This window comes from Salvelinus namaycush, chromosome 24, assembly GCF_016432855.1.
Source record: "Salvelinus namaycush isolate Seneca chromosome 24, SaNama_1.0, whole genome shotgun sequence".
Classification (NCBI taxonomy): domain Eukaryota; kingdom Metazoa; phylum Chordata; class Actinopteri; order Salmoniformes; family Salmonidae; genus Salvelinus; species Salvelinus namaycush.
This window is the reverse complement of record NC_052330.1, coordinates 16668342-16680487: the sequence shown is the minus strand read 5'-3', so window position 1 is coordinate 16680487 and position 12146 is coordinate 16668342. Positions and strand designations below refer to the sequence as shown.

The 12146-nt window shown below is 41.7% G+C and overlaps 2 protein-coding genes across 3 annotated transcripts; one reads left to right on the top strand and one right to left on the bottom strand.

Annotated features, from left to right (window-relative positions):
• Positions 1-1729: 1729 nt before the first annotated feature.
• Positions 1730-6754, top strand: rmdn3 (regulator of microtubule dynamics 3). The gene is made up of 12 exons (XM_038962205.1): positions 1730-2581; positions 2749-2929; positions 3070-3210; positions 4086-4407; positions 4543-4645; positions 4736-4796; positions 4886-4961; positions 5115-5192; positions 5316-5414; positions 5524-5577; positions 5698-5778; positions 5874-6754. The coding sequence occupies exons 1-12, from the start codon at positions 2365-2367 to the stop codon at positions 5955-5957; spliced, it is 1497 nt and encodes a 498-aa protein (XP_038818133.1). The 5' UTR covers positions 1730-2364; the 3' UTR covers positions 5958-6754.
• A 253-nt stretch (positions 6755-7007) lies between these two features.
• On the bottom strand, positions 7008-10986 carry LOC120019446 (DNA repair protein RAD51 homolog 1). 2 transcript variants are annotated; one of them, XM_038962736.1, is made up of 10 exons: positions 10714-10986; positions 10048-10164; positions 9737-9874; positions 9490-9607; positions 9282-9373; positions 9033-9127; positions 8717-8830; positions 8198-8327; positions 7886-8007; positions 7008-7720 (listed from the first exon to the last, which is right to left on the bottom strand). In XM_038962736.1, exons 2-10 carry the CDS (start codon positions 10132-10134, stop codon positions 7597-7599), a joined length of 1020 nt encoding a protein of 339 aa, XP_038818664.1. In that variant the 5' UTR covers positions 10135-10164; positions 10714-10986; the 3' UTR covers positions 7008-7596. The 2 variants fall into 2 exon arrangements, with proteins under 2 accessions (XP_038818664.1, XP_038818665.1); XM_038962737.1 differs by having other exon boundaries at positions 10048-10161.
• Positions 10987-12146: the final 1160 nt, after the last annotated feature.

The window sequence follows — 12146 nt, the reverse complement described above, 5'->3', positions numbered from 1 at the left end:
AAAGCACAGTGATAATGCAAGGTAAAATTACATTTCAAATGACCTCTCAAATGCAATTCGGCCTTTGGACTGGCATTTTTCTCATTTGCTATGGCTATGACCAATTAGTTCTTGCACAAATGCCACAACACATGTTTACATTACATTGAGATAATTGTGTGGCTGTAGTGAAATAAAACACATTGTATCAGACATACATGTCACCAGTGGTGTAAAGTACTTAAGTAAAAATAGTTTAAAGTACTCCTTGAGTAGTTTTTTGGGGCATCTGTACTTTACTATAAATATATATGACAACTTTTACTTCACTACATTCCTAAAGAAAATAATGTACTTTTTACTACATACATTTTACCTGACACCCAAAAGTTATTGTTACATGTTGAAAGCTTAGCAGGACAGGAAAATGGTCCAATTCACACACTTATCAAGACAACACATGGTCCTCCCTTCTGCCTCTGATCTGGTGAACTCACTAAACACAAATGTTTATTTTGTAAATGATGTCTGAGTGCACCCCTGGCTATCCATACATTTTAAAAACATTAAAATTGTTATGTTCTGTTAATTACTGATGTCCCCTTTAAGAATGGAGCACCCTTGGTCATGCGCAGGTTGTTCTATGTTATTCTGGTACTAACTCATTTCAGTAAATGTGAAGCTCCAGTTCCATTTCTTGTATTCAGAGTCTTTCTTATTATATAAATAAGTAATAAGAGCTAAGACACTACAAAAATGGTGCCACCTTTGTTTAATAAAAGGAATTTGAGATGATTTATACTTTTGATACTTAAGTATATTTAGAACCAAATACTTCTACTCAAGTGGTATTTTACAAGGTGACTTACTTTTACTTGAGTAAATTTTGATTAAGGTAACTATACATTTTACTCAAGTATGACAATTGGGTACTTTTTCCACCACTACATGTCGCTCTCAAATATGCATAAATCAATGATGAAAATAGAAATAGGCTACTGACCAGGCAGAATAGTGCGCTGATGAGTATCTATGCATCCTTACAAAAACTTCCACACAGAGAGACATCAAAAAGTCCAACATCTGGGATAAATAACACTCTGGTTGCTTCAGATGAGGGAGCTAACTGGGTGAGTTGTTTGTGCACTGATTAAAATCAATGACAAGTCAACAGACACTATCTTTAATATCCTTTAGCTCTATGCTACAGTAAAATGACAGATTGTTTTACACTCTGTCTGTGAACTTGTCATTCGGTGCTGAGGAAATATTACTGGAAAACCCAAAAGATATTGAAAAACATGTTTTCCTATATCCATTTTCACTCACCAAATTAGTTTTGAGGTTTCTCCAACCCTTTTGCTGGACAGCTAACCTCATGTAGATTTTCACTCCATCTCCAGTTTTAAGTAAACTAATTCTTATCAACTAGCTAATTATTAGAATCAGGTGTGGTAAACTAGGGTTGGAGCAAAAACCACAGGACGGTAGCTCTCCAGCAATAGGTTTGGATTGCCCTGGTCTAGTTCAATCAAATGTGCTACAAACAAATGCTACACTGGAAAAGTAGCCTAAATGATAAACACAAAGAATATAATTGACTTGCAAGAACCTTACCTATCATAAAACTGATGTTTGGTGGTGGTAATTTAAATAGCTGGTTAACATAATTTTTGGTAGCATAATAAATCTCCCAAAGACCTTTAGAAACGTTTATGGAAACATCGTTTCTCGACGGAATTATTCATATGTGACACGTTTCATGGAGTCCAGCATTTTTATCGTCCCCCTCGGCACAGATCGAAATGCAAGCGAAAGTGGCGTTTTTAAGGTTACTGTTCTTACATTATACCGTTTAAACGTATCTTATCAGCAGACGGGAATAGAGTAGGTAGCTAGCTAAAATAATTTAAGGACATTCTCCGGAAAGGATTGCTAGTTGTCACACTGTCAGTAGTACCACGATGCGAGCGTCTTGTTTTGACAACTAGAGCCGAGGGTGACGATATTAATCGTTCCTAACTAGCTAACATTGCTTGCTAGCAGATCTTTATTTTTTACAGCAAATGCTAAATATTGATTAACAAAGCTAAAGATGTCAGCTAGCTTGGCGTTATTGATTGCAAGATAGCTAGCTAACCTTACAATTCAGGGTTTATTTCACTGTATCTATGCTAGTAAGTAAGCTAGCTGTCAGATAATTACGAAAGCAAAAGTGGCTAATGTTATCAATATCGCTACCATGAGGGTTTTCGAGACGGACAGAAAGTTATTGCCAGTTACCCTATAAGTCATTTATCTATCTAGTTAGCAAGACATTTATCAATAGACCAAGGCAATTATCAAACAAAATCTTATTTAGCTAAGTTATCTAAAGAAGTTGCTATGGTCCCAATTTGGCACAACATGAAGCCGTTAGGGAGACATTGGATGATAGGACTGGGTGTAGGAGCCACCGCGGGTGTAGGCTTGATTACATTAATAATCTACAAAGAAATTAGTAGAAGAAGATCTCAAACATTATTACTCCAGACTAACCCCCCTGAGTACTTGATAGACAGCCCAGATGGAGCACCCCTTCAGATGGAGTCACTTGAACAAGGTAGGTGGTAAGCACTGCATGGCATAGCAGCATAATCTGAGACTATGTCCGTTTGTGTGTGTCCAGCTGTCTGCACCTGTGTAATGAGTATCTTTGCAATGGTGTGTGTCTATACACCCCCCCCAGACAACCTAGCTATATCTCTTCTGTCTCCGTTTGTCCCTCAGAGGTGGTGGCCCAGCAGCAGGCCCTGGAGGCGGTGGTGCAGGGGCTGTCCCCTGAGCAGCAGGTGGAGCTGAGGAACCAACTGGATGAGGTGCTGACCTGTGTGTCTTCCCTCCGCTTCGAGGTGGCTGAGCTCAGGACCGGCCTGCAGGACATCGCCCAGCAGATTATCCAGGATGTCAAGTGAGTGGTGGTGTTTGGTGGTGGCCACATGGGTTCACCAAGTGGACACTGAATCTAGGATATATCATGTTTCAGGTTTTTTGTTCAGTGTCTTTTGTTCAAGACATGTATGTTGAATGTCTCTTTGCTGCTCTGTGCAGGAAGGGTGTTGAGGATAGCCAGAGGGCACGCAGACGCCGCCACATCATCAGCCATCGGGAACGCACTGACTCCATGAGCTCCAGCTCCATCTATTTCTCTGCCAGTCAAGGCGTGTATGGAGGGGAGACCAGCGAGGGAGGGTAAGATCAGCATGGACTGCAATCACTGCATGGGATAGATAGCATTGTAAGAACATGAGCATAGGGCTAATTGTCCAAGAGCCACCCACCAAAAAAGGCTTCAGAAAAGGCATTCTGTGACCCAGAAAACAACCTCAAAGTTTCAACATCATTACATACATAATTTTATGAATATGAACACTGTGTGGTTCAAACTTGTAAAATGTTACTCACATTTTGTTGTCCATGCTTGCAGAAAGCAAGGTATGTACTAGACCTGAGGAATCCGAAATAATACGAGATAAAAAGCTGTTGAATGCTGCAAAATTGATTTTTCTCAGATGCCAGAACAGCGCTTTATGTAGCTGTCGGGACCTTAAATGTTTTGTGAGCTGTATTATCTAGAAAACGTTGTGCTGTCTTTAGTTTGGCTAGCAGGCAAAACAATGATGTCCCTTGTAGGCTAAATACACCTGCCAAAATGTCTTAGATTAACTGAGAACCACTGTATATGGTTAAAACATTTCTTTGTTTTGGGGTTCAACTGGATCATTGAAGGATCGGTAACGTGTTGCTTGAGCTTATGCAAGGATGAGCACTGATCTCACATAGTTCTGTGAGGCAGTGTGCAACAAAATTAACCAAGGTGAAACATGGCAATGTCAGAACATTACTAGGGAAATTACACAAGATGCGCAATGATTTTGCGACAAAAAATCTTCACTTTTATTAAACATAACTAATGTGCAACTTTTACAAGTTTGAAACATTACCTATGTGATATTTTTGACATTTTGCAGTTTTGTTTCCTGGGTCACAGAACAACACCATTTTGGTGGGTGGCCCTTGCACTATACTTTTGTAGTGACCTTAACTGTCTGCCTATACTGTCTCAGGTACTCCACCGCCAACGCAGAGTCAGACTACACGGATCGGGACACGGATCGGGAGACCGACAAGGAGGCGGAAAGAGAGCCGGAGGAGGAATCCGATGAGGACAAGAGCTGTGCCACGACCATCACTCTACGCCAGGAGGACTCCCAGGAGGAGGGAGAGGAACCACAGGAGGAAGACAAAGAGGAGGAGATGTTGGAGGTGATGGCTGAAGTGCCAAGTGGGGAGTTGGCATTACTCCTGGCCCAGAGTGATATCCTTCATACGGGTGATGCTAGGCTGAAGGCAGAGGGCTTCCATCTGCTCCTTGCCAACAAGCTACAGGTCAGCCCAAATTAAAGGAGTCTGAGAATGTGGAACTTTTGTGGCAAATTTTGTTTTCATGTTGCTGAAGTTGTTAAAATATATTTTTTTCAGTCTAGCTACATCTGTCTTTTTGTTTTGTTTTTGTGATACCAGTATGGCGACAGCAGGGAGTTTCTATGGCGACTGGCCCGTGCCTACAGTGACATGTATGATTCTACTGAGGACAAGCAGGAGAAGAAGTCTTATGCAGAACAAGGTAAAGAAAACGTTTGATTTTGTCGTGAACTCTCACTTTAACATGCACTGTCAGATGGTTTGCTTTTGACCTTTGATCTTTTCTCCACAGGTCGTGAAGAAGCAGAGTTCGCTCTAAAGAAGAATGGCCTGAATGCGGAATGTCACAAGTGGTGAGTCACTGAAAACCGTCAGAGATGTTGTGCTGACCCTTTGCAAAATGGTAAGATATATATTTTTAATCTCTTTCAATACTCCACAGGTTTGCTGTTCTCACAGGCCTTACCTCCCAATACGAGACTATGCATAGCAAACTGAAAAGCAGTCACATTCTAAAGGTGTGTTTTTGTTACTCTATTCAGAATCCTATTGGAATAATGTCATCCAAGTCCTCCATTCATAAAGTCTAATCTATATCAGAAAACAATTGTGAATGTCAACGGTAAACAATAAAAGTGACTTTTGTATGCACTATTCACCCTTTCCGCTAGGAGCATTTAGACCGAGCGATTGCCCTTAGGGACAATGACCCACTGTGTTTCTACCTATTGGGGCGCTGGTGTTATGAGGTAAGCAGAACAAGCTTTTTATCCCAAATCCTTATCTTGGGACTTGACTTAAAAACAACCATACAACCAGTCCTATGCTAACTAAAACGTGCCACCGTGTTCCCTATCCTTTTTCCTCTGTAGGTTTCCACTCTTGGCTGGCTGGAGAGGAAGGCAGCAGCTGCCTTGTATGACAATCCACCAACATCTACTCTCGACGACGCCCTTGGAAACTTCCTCAAGGTACTTAATCAGTTGAAGCCAAATCGACTGCTAGCCTCTATACAGAAGAAAAACATTATTTAAATGTTTTGTCAGTTTTATTTTTTTATTCCACCTTGTTTGATTTCAGGCAGAGGAGCTGAACCCAGGATTCTCCAAGACAGTAAGACTTTACATCGCCAAGGTATTGGAAATACAATTCTGTAGACAAGATCAATTACACAGTGGATTTCTCCAGTTTGTAACTTTTACACTAGTTAACTTTTCTGATCCTGATTGTCCTCTTGGTTGTTTTGATTTCTAGTGTCACAAGGAGCTGGGGAATGTGTCGGAGGCCAAAAACTGGGCCCTGTTGGCGTTGAAGATGCCTAGTGGCTCCAGTGAGGTAAGCAGACATTTCTTTGGGATGGAGATGAGCATTCACTGTGCACACAGGGTTGACTTTGCTAGGCAGCACTTACCTTTGTTTTCATTCTTTAGGAGGATAGTGCTAAGTTGGAGGCAGAGCTGGGAGCCTTGATTGACAAAGCGACTGAGCTTTCTCTCGACGGTGGGGACAAATAGGGCAGGACACAGCAGTTGCCACTGGATGGCCATTGGCAAACTAGTCTGCTCATCACAGGCCACCCAATCAGCTGTGTACTAGAAACATCTACCGACAACTTTCCCTCTCAGTACGCCAAGTAGATATTCAACTTCCTATGTCACTGAATCAATATGGAGTGAGCTATTTATATTGCAGTCAGTACCTTTTTTCCAGAATGATCTTTGCCTTTTTCACTTTTCACAATTTACTTTGTTTTCAAAGCACTTTCATCTAACCGGTACTACTGTAATTTAGCATGTTTGTTTCTTGCTGGTGTTGTTGACCAAATGTGTGCATTGTGTGGAGAGTAACTTAGATCGGACTAATCCCCCTGTACAAACATCAGCCCTACCGTTGTTTAGATGGTGTTGTGAAACAATGTTGACAACTTATTCTAAATGTAAAATCAAATTGGATTAAAACATGTCCTGAAAATCATTTAGCATGATTATTAAGGTTTAGTGTGTAATGTTTCAATGAACTAAGCCCAGTCTTAAGTCCATGTAATAGCATTTTAGAAGAAGCATGGACCCTTAGGTTATCTACTTTATTTAATTCCAGAGTGTTATGCTGCCTTTGATTTGTTTGAGAAAATGTTTACCTTTGATTATTTATTTTTGTTTAAGATAATGTTTACTTAGCACTCATTGAATTTATATTCCTCCATTTGTTGGTTTCAATAGGGCAAGTTATCGCTTAACATTCAAATACAATTCCTGTAAGTGAGAATGTGTTCGCAGTCAACTTACCTGGTAAAATAAAGTCCTTTAATGAATGTCATGGTTTGAGAAGCTTTTTACTGTACTGATCCCGATACTATAGGAAGGATTTACTTGCAGTATATTCATGAGGACTTTAGCTAAATGCATTCATAAAATTAATCTTTGTTTATCCACTGTCGTATGGTAATCTGTTGCCAAAAAGGATCAACAATTCCTTGGTATTGGTCATTATTTGACATAATTCATTTCCCAATTCAGAATTCAAATAACTTCAGATGTAGACCAGAGACAGGGTATCCTAATGATCAAATGTTTTAATACAATGCATCTTATACAGAAAGTATAGTTCTGTAATGGATAGGGAAAATGGAGTGTCAAGGAGTCTGTACTGGTATGTTTACTCAAACATCTTCTCTTAATAATAGAATAGATCTGATATACAGTGGGAATGTCAAATCCAAACAATGGTTGTAATGAAGAACACTTGTAGAAAACTAGACATCCTTGAAACACCGAAGTCACAGTACAACACATTTCTTAAATAATAAGTCCATATCCTCCAGTGGAGTTAATTCTTCTTGTATTATCTTAAGTCTATTGGGTTGGTGAAAAAAATTCCACACATTTGTGAAGCTGAGCTCACTCTGGTTCTCAAAGCTTCATAGGGCCATACAGATCTGTATACAGTGTTGGCCTAAGCATGTTCCTCAGGGCAATAGACAACACTCCATGCAAAGTACCCATTATGGCCAGCATCTCCCATATTAGCCCTTACCTCAGGGAAGTGTACACAGCATAAAAGAGCTGCCATTGTGCAAGTCTACAGTGGCGGGTGAGGGGCATGGCCTCATGAAATACAGCCATGCTCTCACCCCTTGGCATGGTTCAGCTGAGCTCAGTCCTTGGCATCACCCACCCCGTCTGCGTTGATGGCAAACATGGCTTCAGACTCAGGGAGGCAGGGCGAGTCATAGATTTTGCAGATCCTCGTCTCCCCACGGCCTTTCCTCAAGTACAGTCTAAAAACAAGGAGAGGTTTAGCTAAATTGCTCTAGAACACCAGGGGCTTAAGTGGCATGCTATGTTAGAAACCATTAGAACGTAACAGATAGGGAACAGAATGTAAAAAACTGACCCCCATTCTTTATTCTGCAAAGCCAAATGGGGTCAATGGAGCTACTCACCGTGTAGTGGACGCATGTGCCATGATGTTGCCTCCGATGGGTTTTTTAGGGTCTGCCGAGAACATAGCAGCACCGTCTACCTGGGCCACCACCTGATTGGTTATCACTACGGCAACGCCAAACTGACAAGACGAGAGAGACAAAGTTTAGCATTATGACCGTACTGTGAAGAGAGTTGTGCACACACAATGTGCCAATAAAGTAGCGTTCAGAACATTACTGACAAATGTATTTTATTAGATCAACACCAGAGTCATGGATAAGGAATTCAGCAAACAGACAAAGCCCCTGTAATTCTAACCCTGGCCTTACCTCATCTGCTAGCCTCAGCAGCATTCTCAGGAAGCGTCCCAGGTGGCCTTGCCGTGCAGCAAGCTCTCCCCTCCCTGAGTAGTCTGTCCTGTAGAGGGCCATGGCACTGTCCACTATCAGCATGGCATACCTGAGAGAGAGACCTATAGCGTTGCAGACTGGGTGACCAGAGGGTAGTGGCCTTATTCCAGATCACTTCAATTCATGTCATAAGCAATACTATCAACATGGAAGGAAAACAAGGAATGTGAGAAATAGAAAAACATTTGAAGGATCAGAACCCTCAGGAACAGGGTTAAGGGAGGGATAGATAGATCGAGGGGAGGCAGGGATGGATAGAGGGGAGGATGGATAGAGAGGGGGGAGGATGGATGAGGGATAGGGGGGAGGATGGATGAGGGATAGGGGGGAGGATGCATGGGGGATAGGATGGGTGGGGGATAGGGGGGAGGATGGATGGATGGGGGGATAGGGGGAAGGTGGATATACGGGTGGGTGGATAGAGGGGGGGGGTCTGACCTAGACTCTGCCATCATGGCTGAGGCTTGGTAAAGCAGCTGGGTCTGGTGGTCTGTGTTAAAGGCTCTAGCGTAGGCTACGTTGTCCAAAACGTCACTCCCAACAAGTCCATACCTAATAAAAAACAACAGTACATTCTAGTGTGGTACAGTTTTCTGAAGGAAGTACAGCATGTACTATGGTAACTCTCTGAACAGACAAATTAATGTGCGTTATTCCTGTAGTGGAATAGTGTTGCTCCAAATTTCACTCTGTCAATGTCATATAACCCAGTAGTTACTCCATTGTTATTGTGTTGGTCCATGAGAGAACTCACCTCTCTGCTACAGCCAGTAACCTCTCTGGTCTGAAGGTCCCCTCAGTGTCAATGTACATGGCTTTGCCCTCTCCACCACCCTGGTCAATGGGCAACTGAGTTGGGGGAAAACATTACAGAACAAGAACACAAACAATGTCCTGAGAGTGCTATTGTCATAAGATGTCAGCAGATGTGATTGGGATGAGATAGGAGTATACAGCCAAGTCTACCTTTGTTAGTGCTAAATAATGTCATCATGGCAAGTACCTGACAGGTGACTGCAAGGGTGTGGCACAGTTGCGTCTTTCCTGTCCGGAACTCTCCAAACATCTCTGTGATGGAGCCCGTCTCTATCCCACCTGAAAGAGAGTGAGAAAGCCTTTCATACCCATGATAGTGACAAATAAAAATGGGCAAGTGGAAAAACAGAGTCATGACTAAGGTTCTAATTAACTGGTAGAGACCCCAGCCTCACCCTGTAACAGCTTGTCCAGCTCTTTGGACCCAGTGGAGATCTGGATGATTTCAGCTCTGCGTTGGTGGAACTCTGTTGCTGTGGTGAAGCCCATGGGCACTAGTTTGGCAGCTTCAGCCTGAAGGAGTTACCATAGAGGTATAGGAACACCATTCAGTCATAATAGCAGGCCTAACATCAGCTGTGGGCAACACAAAATGAACAGAAAATAAAAACTCAAGAGATTGGTAAATGAAGGTGACCTAACCAGGACTTTGTCTGCTTTGGCCTCACTGATCCCCTTGATGTTGAGCAGCTCCTTCTTGGGGGCATAGGCCACTGCCTCAATGGTGTGGAACCCTGCATCCTCCAGTTTCTTTAGGTCACTGGCACTGATGCCACATTGCTGTGTGGAAAAATGCAAATTACACTACCATCATGCATTTGACGTTTAGACATTTTAATATTGATCATCAGTTCAGCCTAGTACATGGAATATCCTCAGTTAATATCAGCCAAACACACATCTAATACTGTACCCAGATAAATTAGTATGGGCATAAATGCTCCAACACCTACCTCAAGTCTGCTCAGTGGCTGTGGTCCAAAGCTCTCCTCCTCTACCTCTGCCTCTGCCTCTACCCTGGCCTCGCTTCTCATAGCCATCTCTTTTTATGGACAGGCGAGGTATGTCTGCTAAGTTCATAAAATAAGTTGTTTTCACAGAGGATGAAACTGAAAGGCATATAGTCGTTTCCTTCTGTGTTAGTTACTGAGACACACTCATATGCTATTAAACTTGATCAAGACAGGGTTGTTTTCTTGTTGGAATGGAATCCAAAATTATTCTAGTTAGCTAACGTTAGTTTACACAACTGGAAATTGCAACTGACTTGCTAACTTAGTCAAGTTGTTGATGACTTTTTCGCATCTTGTTATCACATATAAAAATGTACTTGAACATATAAGACTTAACTAGATAGGTGTTGTAGTGATTTTCTTTTACTAACGTTAAATACTGGACTTGAACAGTCTTTGAATACGACCGATATTGTGTTATGAAACGTAGCTAGCTTACGCTATTTGTTCAGCTGAGCCAACAATGAAATGGTCTGTGACTTGGCTTACATGTACTTCACTAACGCTAACTGAGTTATCCACATTTCGCTCAAAATAGTCGCTAGCTTAGGTTAATTTAAAGTGATGAATAGGATGTCCAATGTTACAACAACGGCGTCCACTTACCACCAGTTTCTCTTGCTTTCCTTGAACAAAAATCTCCCGCTCGCAAATCAACTTAGCTATTGAGCGTGCTACGTAAATACGCTGTCCTTTCATTCGAGGGCTGGGTTTTCACTAGTAACCACAGCCACAAAGTTGGTCAAAACAAAATTCGCTCTTTGGTCTTAATTCAAGGTTAGACATACGGCTAGAAGTATGTGAGTATGGTTAGGGTTCAAATCAAATTTTAAGAAGAGAAACTGTAGAAATATGCGGGGTTTATGACTTTGTGTCTGTGGTAACTAGTGACGACAGAGCACTGGGATTCTTCTTCATCTCTAATATAATAGTGGTACGCAAACAAACGTTAGAGATGCATGCCGCCACCTACTGTACCCGGGTGTAAAGTCAACCACAGATCACAGATATAAGAATTGAAGTAACCGAACATTAAATGTCCAATGCAGCCTTTTTATGACAATATCAAATAATTTCTGGGTAACAATTAAGTGTGATTGTTTTTCAATTCAAATACTGAAATAGAAACAAAAATAGCTTCTGCGCAAAGACGAATTTCTCAACAAATAATTTTGCTAGGACTGTCTTGGAGTGGTCTGAGTGGGGAGGGGAAAACTGAAAACTAGCTGATATTGGCAGAGAGGTTTGGAACTCTCTTTCTTATAGACCTATTAACTAATTTACTGCCTGGCAATGTCACCAGGCAGGCCAAAACTCCATCCCACCAAAACAGGCTGAAATTTCAGGTGGTCCTTTCAAACAGCTCTTACACTAAAGGGGCATTATCGTCATTTTCACAATTTGTCAGTATTATTCCAACCTCATTCTGTAGAAATATATATAAAACACAGGAAAATCACGTTGTTGACTGCAATGGGCCTTTAAGAAAACCTAACCCTCCTACTCCTACCTGATCCTGCACTACTAAGAAAATAAAAAAGAGCCCTACTAACTTCTAACAAACCCTTCCAACCCCACCCCATCCAACCTCGATAACCCTACACATTAATCTTTCCCTCTCTTCCACATACAACAATACAATAGCACATGCTCCATAGTTTCATCAACCATATACACCGGCCGTACAGAAACCATTCACATGCTTGCCAACCAAATGTAAAAACACGTTAAATGTACAATGTCCTAGGCGCAACCGAGCAAACACCACCTCTTCCTTCCTAAACTGACCTTTGAATCTTGGTCCACCAACCTTTCTTTGGAGGGCATATAAATGCCGGCATTTGGCTCGGAGTCCCAACTCTTCTGCCACACAAAATGGCTCTGATCTTACATTTGGCATCACCTCTACCTAGTGGAGCACGAATATCAATTTTAACTTGTGTTAAAGCCCTTTTGGCTATATATTTTAGCAACAAGATATAAGATAAACAGAGTAGCAGCAGCTTGTATGTGAGTGAGTGTGCGTGTGTGTAGAGTCA